This window comes from Oncorhynchus keta, chromosome 15 (assembly GCF_023373465.1).
Source record: "Oncorhynchus keta strain PuntledgeMale-10-30-2019 chromosome 15, Oket_V2, whole genome shotgun sequence".
In the NCBI taxonomy this organism is placed as follows: Eukaryota; Metazoa; Chordata; class Actinopteri; order Salmoniformes; family Salmonidae; genus Oncorhynchus; species Oncorhynchus keta.
In genome coordinates, this window is record NC_068435.1 from 390,479 (window position 1) to 405,220 (window position 14,742).

General features: G+C 45.4%; 1 protein-coding gene and 1 long non-coding RNA gene across 3 annotated transcripts in view; both read right to left on the minus strand.

The window, feature by feature from the left end:
• Nucleotides 1–14,742, minus strand: part of myom1a (myomesin 1a (skelemin)) — a 198,575-nt gene that overhangs the window by 144,014 nt on the left and 39,819 nt on the right. Inside the window, exons 12-16 of the mRNA XM_052462696.1 lie at nucleotides 4,213–4,396; nucleotides 3,824–3,998; nucleotides 3,489–3,610; nucleotides 2,539–2,735; nucleotides 2,003–2,129 (exon numbers count right to left, since the gene is read on the minus strand). Of these exons, the coding sequence (XP_052318656.1) occupies nucleotides 2,003–2,129; nucleotides 2,539–2,735; nucleotides 3,489–3,610; nucleotides 3,824–3,998; nucleotides 4,213–4,396 (805 nt within the window). The remainder of the gene's footprint in view (nucleotides 1–2,002; nucleotides 2,130–2,538; nucleotides 2,736–3,488; nucleotides 3,611–3,823; nucleotides 3,999–4,212; nucleotides 4,397–14,742) is intronic.
• On the minus strand, nucleotides 12,769–14,475 carry LOC127907466 (uncharacterized). Of its 2 annotated transcripts, none has more exons than XR_008064441.1 (4): nucleotides 14,363–14,475; nucleotides 14,220–14,291; nucleotides 13,002–13,217; nucleotides 12,769–12,930 (listed from the first exon to the last, which is right to left on the minus strand). It is a non-coding gene; the product is annotated as an uncharacterized LOC127907466 (long non-coding RNA). The 2 variants fall into 2 exon arrangements; XR_008064442.1 differs by having other exon boundaries at nucleotides 13,002–13,145; nucleotides 14,148–14,291.

Consider the following 14,742-nt stretch of genomic DNA (forward strand, 5'->3'; position numbering starts at 1 on the left):
GTTAGTGTATAGGGTAAGGTTAGTGTATAGGGTAAGGTTAGGGTATAGGGTAAGGTTAGGGTATAGGGTAAGGTTAGGGTATAGGGTAAGGTTAGTGTATAGGGTAAGGTTAGGGTATAGGGTAAGGTTAGGGTATAGGTTAAAGGGTATAGGATATAGGGTAGTGTAAGGTTAGGGTATAGGGTAAGGTTAGGGTAAGGTTAGGGTATAGGGTACGTTTAGTGTATATGGTAAGGTTAGAGTATAGGGTAAGGTTAAGGTAAGGTTAGTGTATAGGTTAAGGTTAGGGTATAGGGTAAGGTTAGAGTATAGGGTAAGGTTAGGGTAAGGTTAGTGTATAGGTTAAGGTTAGGGTATAGGGTAAGGTTAGGGTATAGGGTAAGGTTAGGGTATAGGGTAAGGTTAGGGTATAGGGTAGTGTGAGGTTAGGGTATAGCGTAAGGTTAGGGTATAGGGTAAGGTTAGGGTAAGGTTAGGGTAAGGGTACGGTTAGGGTATAGGGTGAGGTTAGGGTATAGGGTAAGGTTAGGGTAGAGGATATAGGGTAGTGTAAGGTTAGGGTATAGGATATAGGGTAGTGTAAGGTTAGGGTATAGGTTATAGGGTAGTTTAAGGTTAGGGTATAGGTTAGGGTATAGGGTAAGGTTAGTGTATAGGGTAAGGTTAGGGTATAGGGTAAGGTTTGTGTATAGGGTAAGGTTAGGGTATAGGGTAAGGTTAGGGTATAGAGTATAGGGTAAGGTTAGTGTAAGGTTAGGGTATAGGTTAAGGTTAGGGTAAGGTTAGGGTAATGACAGGGTATAGGATATAGGGTAGTGTAAGGTTAGTGTATAGGTTAAGGTTAGGGTATAGGGTAAGGTTAGGGTATATGGTAACGTTAGGGTATAGGGTTGGTGTATAGGGTAAGGTTAGGGTATAGGGTTAATGTATAGGGTAAGGTTAGGGTATAGGGTAAGGTTAGGGTATAGGGTTGGTGTATAGGGTAAGGTTAGGGTATAGGGTAAGGTTAGGTTAAGGCTAGTGTATAGGTTAAGGTTAGGGTATAGGGTAAGGTTAGGGTATAGGGTAAGGTTAGGGTATAGGGTAAGGTTAGGGTATAGGGTATAGGGTAGTGTGAGGTTAGGGTATAGCGTAAGGTTAGGGTATAGGGTAAGGTTAGGGTAAGGGTAAGGTTAGGGTATAGGGTGAGGTTAGGGTATAGGGTAAGGTTAGGGTAGAGAATATAGGGTAGTGTAAGGTTAGGGTATAGGATATAGGGTAGTGTAAGGTTAGGGTATAGGTTATAGGGTAGTTTAAGGTTAGGGTATAGGTTAGGGTATAGGGTAAGGTTAGTGTATAGGGTAAGGTTAGGGTATAGGGTAAGGTTTGTGTATAGGGTAAGGTTAGGGTATAGGGTAAGGTTAGGGTATAGAGTATAGGGTAAGGTTAGTGTAAGGTTAGGGTAATGTTAGGGTATAGGATATAGGGTAGTGTAAGGTTAGGGTATAGGTTAAGGTTAGGGTAAGGTTAGGGTAATGTCAGGGTATAGGATATAGGGTAGTGTAAGGTTAGTGTATAGGTTAAGGTTAGGGTATAGGGCAAGGTTAGGGTATATGGTAACGTTAGGGTATAGGGTTGGTGTATAGGGTAAGGTTAGGGTATAGGGTTAGTGTATAGGGTAAGGTTAGGGTATAGGGTAAGGTTAGGGTATAGGGTTGGTGTATAGGGTAAGGTTAGGGTATAGGGTAAGGTTAGGGTATAGGGTTGGTGTATAGGGTAAGGTTAGGGTATAGGGTAAGGTTAGGGTATAGGGTTAGGGTATAGGGTAAGGTTAGGGTATAGGGTAAGGTTAGGGTATAGGGTAAGGTTAGGGTATAGGGTAAGGTTAGGGTATAGGGTTAGTATATAGGGTAAGGTTAGGGTATAGGGTAAGGTTAGGGTATAGGGTTAGGGTATAGGGTAAGGTTAGGGTATAGGGTAAGGTTAGGGTATAGGGTAAGGTTAGGGTATAGGGTAAGGGTACCTGGCTTAGCAATGGTCCATTCTTTACATTCCAGAGCTGCGCTGGGCAGAGAGGCCTCGCTGACCCCGGCCATGTTGATGGCTCGCACTTGGAACTGGTAGAACAAGTTCTCCTTCAGGTTCTCTGCCTGGACAAACCCAGGAAGGACACACCCAGGAAGGACACGCCCAGAAAGGACACGCCCAGAAAGGAAACACGCAGGAAGAACACGCATAGCACACCCAGGAAGGACACACCCAGGAAGGACATACATAGGAAGGACATACATAGGAAGGACACACCCAGGAAGGACACACCCAGGAAGGACACACCCAGGAAGGACACACCCAGGAAGGACACACCCAGGAAGGACACACCCAGGAAGGTTAGAGGCTTTATCAACGCACCCTACAGCTGTAATAACACACTACTACCCCGTCGCTGTAATAGTGCAATGTCTCAATCCATCAATTTAGAACAAAAACATTTGTTTGGCCAGAGCCAAAAGAAGAGTACTTCATTGTTAATTCTTTGCCATTTGTCTTAAAATGCCTTACCTTATAGGAAGTACAGGTGACAGCCTTGGGGTTGAGTTCATGCCACTGTCCTCCAACTCCACCCTTTACTGTCCTGTAGTCCACAAAGTATCCTCTGATGTCAGCTCCCCCGGTCACCGCCGGCTCCCTCCAGGCTAACACCATGTAGTCACGAGCTGCCTCCATCAGGTGGACTCCACTGGGGACACCAGGGATGGCTGGGGGTACCTCAGGTTAACATTATTAACAATAATTAACATTATTATTATATATATTATTATATATTATGTTAACAGGGAGGATGGGACAGGGGGGATGGGACAGGGAGGGGAGGATGGGACAGGGAGGGGAGGATGGGACAGAGAGGGGAGGATGGGACAGGGAGGATGGGACAGAGAGGGGAGGATGGGACAGGGAGGGGAGGATGGGACAGGGAGGGTGGGACAGGGAGGAGAGAATGGGACAGGGAGGATGGGACAGGGAGGGGAGGATGGGACAGAGAGGGGAGGATGGGACAGAGAGGGGAGGATGGGACAGGGAGGATGGGACAGGGAGGGGGGGTGGGACAAGGAGGATGGGACAGGGAGGGGGGGGTGGGACAAGGAGGATGGGACAGGGAGGGGAGAATGGGACAGGGAGGTGGGACAGGGAGGGGAGGATGGGACAGGGCGGATGGAACAGGGAGGGGAGGATGGGACAGGGGGAATGGCTTTGGCTTTTGAGGAATTGTCTTATATACAGTCAGAAATACATCCTACAGTTCTGGACAAACATAGAGCTGAGGAATTGTCTTATATACAGTGAGAAATACATGCTAAAGATCTGGACTAACAGAGCTGAGGAATACATTGAGAAATGCATAGTAGCGTACTGTTAAAAGCAACAACTGAAACCCCCCAAGATCTTCACCTCATATTCCTTCTATGTTATATTGCAATCTATACAGTAAACCCAGTTCTGTAAAGTCTTACCGATGCCAGCCTTGACAACCACGGCCTCTGACTCCAAAGAGCTGTGACTGTACCCTGCTGCGTTCACCGCCTTCACACGGAACACACACGACTCTCCTGTGTTCAGACCGTGGCACACAAACCTGTTGGGACAGGAATACGGAGGGTTATTGATTTGGATTATTGATTAAATGACTGATTTATTGATTGATTTTTGAGTGAAAAAATTTTATGAATTAATGGATAGATGAATTAATGAATGAAATATTGGATGAAAGGAAGATTTAATGAATGAAAAAAATGAATAAATGGTTGATTGAGTGATTGATTGATTGAATTTCTATAATGTAATGTACCTGGTTCCTTTAACAGGCTTGTTGTTTGCGGGTGTCCAGACATCACTGCCCACCACAGTATAGTTGATGTAATATCCCACCAGGTGTTTTACATCCTTAGACGCCCCCCAGGAAACAACGACTGATGTATCTGTGTTCCTAGTGGCTACGGCTGGGCCGGGGGCCGCAGGCAGGTCTGAGAGCGAGGGAGATGGGGGGAGCAGAGTACAGGAGTCCAGTATATATAGCAATATGTCTTTATCTCTCTACTCACCCAGCATGTCTCCTACAGTGATATCTCCAATAGCAGAGGAGAGCTCAGACATCCCAGCAGAGTTGCTGTATATATCTACAGTATATCTCTCTATAGTCCAGCATATATCTAAATATGTCTTTATCTCTCTACTCACCCAGCATGTCTCCTACAGTGATATCTCCAGTAGCAGAGGAGGCCTCAGACATCCCAGCAGAGTTACAGCAGCGGACTCTGAAGCTGTAGCTCTTCCCCTCTGCCAGATCAAACAGCGCGAAGCGAGGAGACTTGACGGGCATCCCCGTGTTGGCCCTCTGCCAGCACTCACTACCAGCAACACACTGGCAAAATAAACACCCAGGACTGGTCAACACCGGCATACATGGTCATCAATCAGTCAACCAACCTGACCGTCATCCTTCCTTTCCCCAACAACTCTAAGGCCCTGCAGCACTCACATCTGTAATCATGAACTGCTTTGAAAGGCTTGTTATGGCACACATCAGCTCCATCATCCCAGAATCTAGGACTTAACACTCCTGGACTTCCTGAAGGGTATCCCAGGTGGTGAGGGTAGGCAACAACATATCCACCATGCTGACCATCAACACTGGGGCCCCTCAGGGGTGTGTGATTAATCCACTCCTATACTCCCTGTTCACCCATGCACGACTCCAAGAATACCATCAGGTTTGCTAACGGCACGACTCAGTCACACAAACACACACACACTTAATTTGCTCACACACACATAATGTGCACACACATTCATACTGACTCGACACCAAAGGTTCCCAAACTGTTTTGACCCACAACCCCATTTTGATATCTGTAAATTCTCACGACCCCAACCATGTGAAAATAAATTATGTCCTTAAAAACCTCTTCGGGATAGGGTGCAGCATTTTCACTTTTGGATAAATAGTGTGCCCAATTTCAACTCCTGGTACTCATCCCCAGAATATGAGATATGCATATTATTAGTAGATATGGATAGAAAACACTCTGAAATTTCTAAAACCGATCATGTCTGTGAGTATAACAGAACTTATGTAGCAGGCAAAACCTTGAGGACAAACCATTCAGATTATTTCTTTTTTGAGGTCACTGTCTATTAAATGAGCTTTCATAGGGAAACCAAAATTCTAAGGGACTTGTTTCCAGTTCCTACCGCTTCCACTGGATATCACCAGTCTTGGAAATTGGTTGAGGTTATTCCTTTGTGTAATGAAGAAGTACGGCCATCTTGAATGACTGTCACGTTTTGTGTACTGTTTGAGAGTTGGCAAGACCAGAAAAGTAGCGTTAGTTTGTTGTAAACAGATAGACCCGTCTTCTTTTTGATCGATTATTAACGTTTAAAAATAGTTGTATAGCTATAGCTATAGTTGTATTACAAAAGTAGTTTGAAATGTTTTGGCAAAGTTTACAGGTAAGTTTTGAGATATTTTGTAGTGACGTTGCCCAAATTTGAAACTGTGTTTTTCTGGATCAAACGCGCCAAATAATTGGACATTTTGGATAGATATCGATGGAATTAATCGAACAAAAGACCTTTTGTGATGTTTATGGGACATATTGGAGTGCCAACAAAAGAAGCTCATCAAAGGTAAGGCATGATGCGTTCTGAGCCCTCTCCTGTACTCCCTGTTCACACACGCCTCCAACTCAATCATCAAGTTTGCGGACGACACAACAGTGGTAGGCTTGATTACCAACAACGACGAGACGGCCTACAGGGAGGAGGTGAGGGCCCTTGGAGTGTGGTGTCAGGAAAATAACCTCACACTCAACGTCAACAAAACTAAGGAGATGATTGTAGACTTCAGGAAACAGCAGAGGGAACACCCCCCTATCCACATCGATGGAACAGTAGTGGAGAGGGTAGTAAGTTTTAAGTTCCTCGGCGTACACATCACAGACAAACTGAATTGGTCCACCCACACAGGCAGCATCGTGAAGAAGGCGCAGCAGCGCCTCTTCAACCTCAGGAGGCTGGAGAAATTTGGCTTATCACCAAAAGCACTCACAAACTTCTACAGATGCACAATCGCGAGCATCCTGTCGGGCTGCATCACCGCCTGGTACGGCAACTGCTCCGCCCACAACCGTAAGGCTCTCCAGAGGGTAGTGAGGTCTGCACAACGCATCATCGGGGGCAAACTACCTGCCCTCCAGGACACCTACACCACCCGAGGTCACAGGAAGGCCATAAAGATCATCAAGGACAGCAACCACTCGAGCCACTGCCTGTTCACCCCGCTATCATCCAGAAGGCGAGGTCAGTACAGGTGCATCAAAGCTGGGACCGAGAGACTGAAAAACAGCTTCCATCTCAAGGCCATCAGACTGCTGCCAACACACTGACTCAACTCCAGCCACTAATAATGGGAATTGATGGGAAATTATGTAAAATATATCACTAGCCACGTTAAACAATGCTACCTAATATAATGTTCCCTACATTATGCATCTCATATGTATATACTGTACTCTATATCATCTACTGCATCCTTATGTAATACATGTATCACTAGCCACTTTAACTATGCCACTTTGTTTTTCATACTCATCTCATCTCGGTCTGCCTACCCATGTCAGAGACACAAACTCGGTCTCAACCTTTAAGTCTTTACTGAAGACTCATCTCTTCAGTGGGTCATATGATTGAGTGTAGTCTGGCCCAGGAGTGGGAAGGTGAACGGAAAGGCTCTGGAGCAACGAACCGCCCTTGCTGTCTCTGCCTGGCCGGTTCCCCTCTTTCCACTGGGATTCTCTGCCTCTAACCCTATTACAGGGGCTGAGTCACTGGCTTACTGGGGCTCTCTCATGCCGTCCCTGGGGGGGGTGCGTCACCTGAGTGGGTTGATTCACTGTTGTGGTCATCCTGTCTGGGTGGCGCCCCCCTGGGTTGTGCCGTGGCGGAGATTTTTGTGGGCTATACTCAGCCTTGTCTCAGGATGGTAAGTTGGTGGTTGAAGATATCCTTCTAGTGGTGTGGGGGCTGTGCTTTGGCAAAGTGGGTGGGGTTATATCCTTCCTGTTTGGCCCTGTCCGGGGGTGTCCTCGGATGGGGCCACAGTGTCTCCTGACCCCTCCTGTCTCAGCCTCCAGTATTTATTCTGCAGTAGTTTGTGTGTCGGGGGGCTAGGGTCAGTTTGTTATATCTGGAGTACCTCTCCTGTCCTATTCGGTGTCCTGTGTGAATCTAAGTGTGCCTGACATGATGACTCCTTGCTGTCCCCAGTCCACCTGGCCATGCTGCTGCTCCAGTTTCAACTGTTCTGCCTTACTATTATTCGACCATGCTGGTCATTTATGAACATTTGAACATCTTGGCCATGTTCTGTTATAATCTCCACCCGGCACAGCCAAAAGAGGACTGGCCACCCCACATAGCCTGGTTCCTCTCTAGGTTTCTTCCTAGGTTTTGGCCTTTCTAGGGAGTTTTTCCTAGCCACCGTGCTTCTACACCTGCATTGCTTGCTGTTTGGGGTTTTAGGCTGGGTTTCTGTACACCACTTTGCGATATCAGCTGATGTATGAAGGGCTATATAAATACATTTGATTTGATTTGATATGCACTCAATACCATCTACTGTATCTTGCCTATGCCGCTCTGTACCATCACTCATTCATATATCTTTATGTACATATTCTTTATCCCCTTACACTTGTGTCTATAAGGTAGTAGTTTTGGAATTGTTAGCTCGATTACTTGTTGGTTATTACTGCATTGTCGGAACTAGAAGCACAAGCATTTCGCTACACTCGCACTAACATCTGCTAACCATGTGTATGTGACAAATCAAATTTGATTTGATTTGATTCATATTTTATTTCTGCATTTTGTGTAGCGCCTGCAGGGTTGAAATATGCTTTCTCTATTTGTTTACTGTTGTGCTATCATCAGATAATAGCATCTTATGCTTTTTGCCAAAAAGCCTTTTTGAAATCTGACATGTTGGCTGGATTCACAACGAGTGTAGCTTTAATTTGGTATCTACATGTGTGATTTAATGAAAGTTTAATTTTTATACTATTTTGTTTGAATTTGGCGCTCTATTTGGCGCCCTGGCCAGCGTCAAATAGAGGCGCCCTGGCCAGCGTCCCGCCTATCCCAGAGAGGTTTTTAACAGTCAATGTTTACTTTATTATTTGGGGCTATGACAGTCAATTGAAAAACATTCTAACAGTATTTCTGATTGTCTTCTCAACTCACCATCACATCCTTTTAATGTGGGGCTATTTTAATTTTTTAATTTGACCTTTATTTAACCAGGCAAGTCAGTTAAGAACACATTCTTATTTTCAATGACGGCCTGGGAACAGTGGGTTAACTGACTGTTCAGGGGCAGAACGACAGATTTGTACCTTGTCAGCTCTGGGGTTTGAACTCGCAACCTTCCGGTTACTAGTCCAACGCTCTAACCACTAGGCTTCTCAACTCACCATCACATACTTTTAATGTGGGGCTATGACAGTCAATTGCAAATCTCTTATCTGACCACCACCAATGAGATGGGTGTGCATGTTGCATCAGAGCTTTTCAAAGTCAGGGGTTGTCAATGTGCACCTCATCTCTGCCGTCACATCGAACCTGGATCGATATTTGGGTTTAATGCAGACGAGAGCACTGAATCCAGTTTCAGAAATACAAGGTCCAATCATGACATCAGGGATCTTCAGGTCAGAGATCTAGAAATAGGCACAAGTTGGAATTCCAAGTTGGGTGACCGATTCTTCCCAGTCGGAGCTCGTTTTTTCATAATTCCAAGTAGGGTGACCAATTCTTCCCAGTCGGAGCTCGTTTTTTCATAATTCCAAGTAGGGTGACCAATTCTTCCCAGTCTGAGCTCGTTTTTTCATAATTCCAAGTCGAGGGACCGATTCTTCCCAGTCGGAGCTCGTTTTTTCATAATTCCAAGTTGCATAATTCCAAGTGCTTTCTTTAATTAAAAAATCATCATGAACACATACCACGCTGCATTTTGGTCCGCTCCTTACGACGATCGTGACAGTCACGTCCAGACCCTAGTTCCTGTGTTTTTTGTTTGTTTTAGTTGGTCAGGACGTGAGTTGGGTGGGCATTCTATGTTCTGTGTTTCTAGGTTGGATTTCTGTGTTCAGCCTAGTATGGTTTTCAATCAGAGGCAGGTGTCGTTAGTTGTCTCTGATTGAGAATCATACTTAGGTAGCCTGGTTGTCTCTGATTGAGAATCATACTTAGGTAGCCTGGGTGTCTCTGATTGAGAATCATACTTAGGTAGCCTGGTTGTCTCTGATTGAGAATCATACTTAGGTAGCCTGGGTGTCTCTGATTGAGAATCATACTTAGGTAGCCTGGGTGTCTCTGATTGAGAATCATACTTAGGTAGCCTGGGTGTCTCTGATTGAGAATCATACTTAGGTAGCCTGGTTGTCTCTGATTGAGAATCATACTTAGGTAGCCTGGTTGTCTCTGATTGAGAATCATACTTAGGTAGCCTGGGTGTCTCTGATTGAGGATCATACTTAGGTAGCCTGGGTTTCAATGTTGTTTTGTGGGTGATTGTTTCCGTGTCTGTGTTTATTCGCCACACGGTACTGTTTCGGTTTGTTCTCATTTATTGTTTTTGTATTCATAGTGTTCCGTTTATGTTTTTTAAATAAACAACCATGGACACTTACCACGCTGTGCATTGGTCCTCCGATCCCTCTCGCTTCTCCTCCTCAGACGAAGAGGAGGAGGAAAACTCTTACATTCTCCCCTGACACATAGACATCTGGCTCTGTAGCATCTGTTGCCCTCTTTGTGAAGAACATGCAGACAGTTTTTTTCACATTGAGATGCAAACACGCCCACATTATAGCTAAGAGTGGGCAACAGTTAGATTTGACTATTACGCCGATGACTAACTTTTTAAAGGTTCTAGATTTGTTAAACAACAGGTTCATATTTTTACTAAATTAATGCAACAGGTTGAAAGGATTAGATTACTGGAAAGGGGTTACGGGTTTGTTTATTGTTTATTTTAGGTGTCGATTTCACTTAATGAAACACTGCATTATGTGATGTGTTTTGAGTAGGATTCTTCCTTCCGGGACTGATGGAAGTCCACTACATTATGTATGTTAAGGGAGACGTAGGAGATCACGTCTCAAACAACTTTTTATTAAAGGCCTGGGATCAAATATCACTGATTCCTTACGCTGAGAAATTGACTACATTTGCAACAGAAAAAAGTGTTACATTCCGAGGGGTAACAGGAACTATCTAAGGTGAAACAGCTACTACATATGTTGTTGGACATTGGTCTAGTAATGATACCAGGATCATTTTACATAGTTATGGAAAAGAAGGGCCCACACACACATGGAATTTTATGGGAAGTTGTTATTTTCTGAGTTTTAATTAAACAGTAATTATTTTGATAAAGAAATTTACTGGAAACCTGGGATATGACATGTATGAAATGTTTGACTGTTTTTCATTAATTTGTCTCATATAGTAAGAAACACTTCTTTGAAGGTTTTCTATGACCTCTGACCTCTGTCCTGACTTTCCAGTGTGGTTTGATCACCCTCATTGGAAAGCCATTTGGATAATGAATTTAAGGTAATTTGTAATACCTATTTGAAGGTCATTTGTAATATTGATAATTATGATGAAGTTTATAGTTCTTCTCCATATTTCTGATTTGGACCAATGTGAAGAAGGAGAGGGCGTTGCCTTTGATTAAGGGTAGGCTGCCTGTCTATTTTCCTACAATTATTTTTCTTTATGGAGTTATTAAGGGTAGTGATTCTAATTCAATTGTGTTATTTTAAATGGTTTTGTTTTATTTTTTGACCAGTAGTTGTGTCTTTTTACTCAAAATGGGGGTAACAGTCCTCTGGTGTTTTGGATTGAAGTTTACAAGCCTTGAGTGAAGGAGTGTATGGAGTGATATGTGAAGGAGTGTATGTGAAGGAGTGTATGGAGTGATATGTGAAGGAGTGATGTGTGAAGGAGTGTATGGAGTGATATGTGAAGGAGTGATGTGTGAAGGAGTGTATGGAGTGATATGTGAAGGAGTGATATGTGAAGGAGTGTATGGAGTGATATGTGAAGGAGTGATGTGTGAAGGAGTGTATGGAGTGATATGTGAAGGAGTGATGTGTGAAGGAGTGTATGGAGTGATATGTGAAGGAGTGATGTGTGAAGGAGTGTATGGAGTGATATGTGAAGGAGTGATGTGTGAAGGAGTGTATGGAGTGATATGTGAAGGAGTGATGTGTGAAGGAGTGTATGGAGTGATATGTGAAGGAGTGTATGGAGTGATATGTGAAGGAGTGATATGTGAAGGAGTGTATGGAGTGATATGTGAAGGAGTGATATGTGAAGGAGTGTATGGAGTGATATGTGAAGGAGTGATATGTGAAGGAGTGTATGGAGTGATATGTGAAGGAGTGATGTGTGAAGGAGTGTATGGAGTGATATGTGAAGGAGTGATATGTGAAGGAGTGTATGGAGTGATATGTGAAGGAGTGATATGTGAAGGAGTGATATGTGAAGGAGTGTATGGAGTGATATGTGAAGGAGTGATATGTGAAGGAGTGTATGGAGTGATGTGTGAAGGAGTGATATGTGAAGGAGTGTATGGAGTGATATGTGAAGGAGTGATATGTGAAGGAGTGATATGTGAAGGAGTGTATGGAGTGATGTGTGAAGGAGTGATATGTGAAGGAGTGTATGGAGTGATGTGTGAAGGAGTGATATGTGAAGGAGTGTATGGAGTGATATGTGAAGGAGTGATATGTGAAGGAGTGTATGGAGTGATATGTGAAGGAGTGATATGTGAAGGAGTGTATGGAGTGATATGTGAAGGAGTGATATGTGAAGGAGTGATATGTGAAGGAGTGTATGGAGTGATGTGTGAAGGAGTGATATGTGAAGGAGTGTATGGAGTGATATGTGAAGGAGTGATATGTGAAGGAGTGTATGGAGTGATGTGTGAAGGAGTGATATGTGAAGGAGTGATATGTGAAGGAGTGTATGGAGTGATATGTGAAGGAGTGATATGTGAAGGAGTGATATGTGAAGGAGTGTATGGAGTGATGTGTGAAGGAGTGATATGTGAAGGAGTGTATGGAGTGATATGTGAAGGAGTGATATGTGAAGGAGTGTATGGAGTGATATGTGAAGGAGTGATATGTGAAGGAGTGTATGGAGTGATATGTGAAGGAGTGATATGTGAAGGAGTGTATGGAGTGATATGTGAAGGAGTGATATGTGAAGGAGTGTTTTGTTGCGTTGTTTGTTCTGTTCTGTTTTGGGTCAAATCTCACCAGATTAGGTCTGCTGGACTGTGGGGATTTCTCCCGGTGGGTTAGAGGTCTAACTTCCTGATCCAGGATGAAGTTAACAGTGTGATGGGGAGTTTAAGACACTTTTTAAAAATGGTTACAATTGAATGTGTTATTCTCTTTGACATATGTTTAGACATTGGCATTAAGAATTATTTGTAAAAGTAATAACTTATCATATAGTTAATGCTTGTCTGGATTTCCTGAATAAAAACATACTGAACTAAAGTGTTGTTCTGATCTGTCCTCTCTTGATGAAAGGTGACGTCAGACGGTCTCTTCATGCATGGAAGAGATAATTGGACGGAACAGTGTGTGTACCTCAAACCCCCCCTCTAACTGGCTGAAGAAGAGCGACACAGGCGTTGAACACGGCCCCGTCTGCACCACTTCTACCAGAGACCTGAGTCCTGAGCCAGCAGCCTGTATGCAGCGTCCAATCAGAGCTATCGACTGCACCACTTCTACCAGAGACCTGAGTCCTGAGCCAGCAGCCTGTATGCAGCGTCCAATCAGAGCTATCGACTGCACCACTTCTACCAGAGACCTGAGTCCTGAGCCAGCAGCCTGTATGCAGCGATAATCAGAGCTATCGACTGCACCACTTCTACCAGAGACCTGAGTCCTGAGCCAGCAGCCTGTATGCAGCGTCCAATCAGAGCTATCGACTGCACCACTTCTACCAGAGACCTGAGTCCTGAGCCAGCAGCCTGTATGCAGCGTCCAATCAGAGCTATCGACTGCACCACTTCTACCAGAGACCTGAGTCCTGAGCCAGCAGCCTGTATGCAGCGTCCAATCAGAGCTATCGACTGCACCACTTCTACCAGAGACCTGAGTCCTGAGCCAGCAGCCTGTATGCAGCGTAATCAGAGCTATCGACTGCACCACTTCTACCAGAGACCTGAGTCCTGAGCCAGCAGCCTGTATGCAGCGTCCAATCAGAGCTATCGACTGCACCACTTCTACCAGAGACCTGAGTCCTGAGCCAGCAGCCTGTATGCAGCGTCCAATCAGAGCTATCGACTGCACCACTTCTACCAGAGACCTGAGTCCTGAGCCAGCAGCCTGTATGCAGCGTCCAATCAGAGCTATCGACTGCACCACTTCTACCAGAGACCTGAGTCCTGAGCCAGCAGCCTGTATGCAGCGTCCAATCAGAGCTATCGACTGCACCACTTCTACCAGAGACCTGAGTCCTGAGCCAGCAGCCTGTATGCAGCGTCCAATCAGAGCTATCGACTGCACCACTTCTGTGAGACCTGAGTCCTGAGCCAGCAGCCTGTATGCAGCGTCCAATCAGAGCTATCGACTGCACCACTTCTACCAGAGACCTGAGTCCTGAGCCAGCAGCCTGTATGCTGCGTCCAATCAGAGCTATCGACTGCACCACTTCTACCAGAGACCTGAGTCCTGAGCCAGCAGCCTGTATGCAGCGTCCAATCAGAGCTATCGACTGCACCACTTCTACCAGAGACCTGAGTCCTGAGCCAGCAGCCTGTATGCTGCGTCCAATCAGAGCTATCGTCTGCACCACTTCTACCAGAGACCTGAGTCCTGAGCCAGCAGCATGTATGCTGCGTCCAATCAGAGCTATCGACTGCACCACTTCTGCCAGAGACCTGAGTCCTGAGCCAGCAGCCTGTATGCAGCGTCCAATCAGAGCTAAGACTGTACCACTTCTACCAGAGACCTGAGTCCTGAGCCAGCAGCCTGTATGCAGAAGGAGTCAGAGCTATCGACTGCACCACTTCTACCAGAGACCTGAGTCCTGAGCCAGCAGCCTGTATGCTGCGTCCAATCAGAGCTATCGACTGCACCACTTCTACCAGAGACCTGAGTCCTGAGCCAGCAGCCTGTATGCAGCGTCCAATCAGAGCTATCGACTGCACCACTTCTACCAGAGACCTGAGTCCTGAGCAGCAGCCTGTATGCAGCGTCCAATCAGAGCTATCGACTGCACCACTTCTACCAGAGACCTGAGTCCTGAGCCAGCAGCCTGTATGCAGCGTCCAATCAGAGCTATCGACTGCACCACTTCTACCAGAGACCTGAGTCCTGAGCCAGCAGCCTGTATGCAGCGTCCAATCAGAGCTATCGACTGCACCACTGTACCAGAGACCTGAGTCCTGTGAAGCAGCCTGTATGCAGCGATAATCAGAGCTATCGAGTGCACCACTTCTACCAGAGACCTGAGTCCTGAGCCAGCAGCCTGTATGGAGCGTCCAATCAGAGGAGTGTATGGAGTGCACCACTTCTACCAGAGACCTGAGTCCTGAGCCAGCAGCCTGTATGCAGCGTCCAATCAGAGCTATCGACTGCTTTTCTCTCAGGTCTTTTCTCAGGGGTGTGAGAGGAG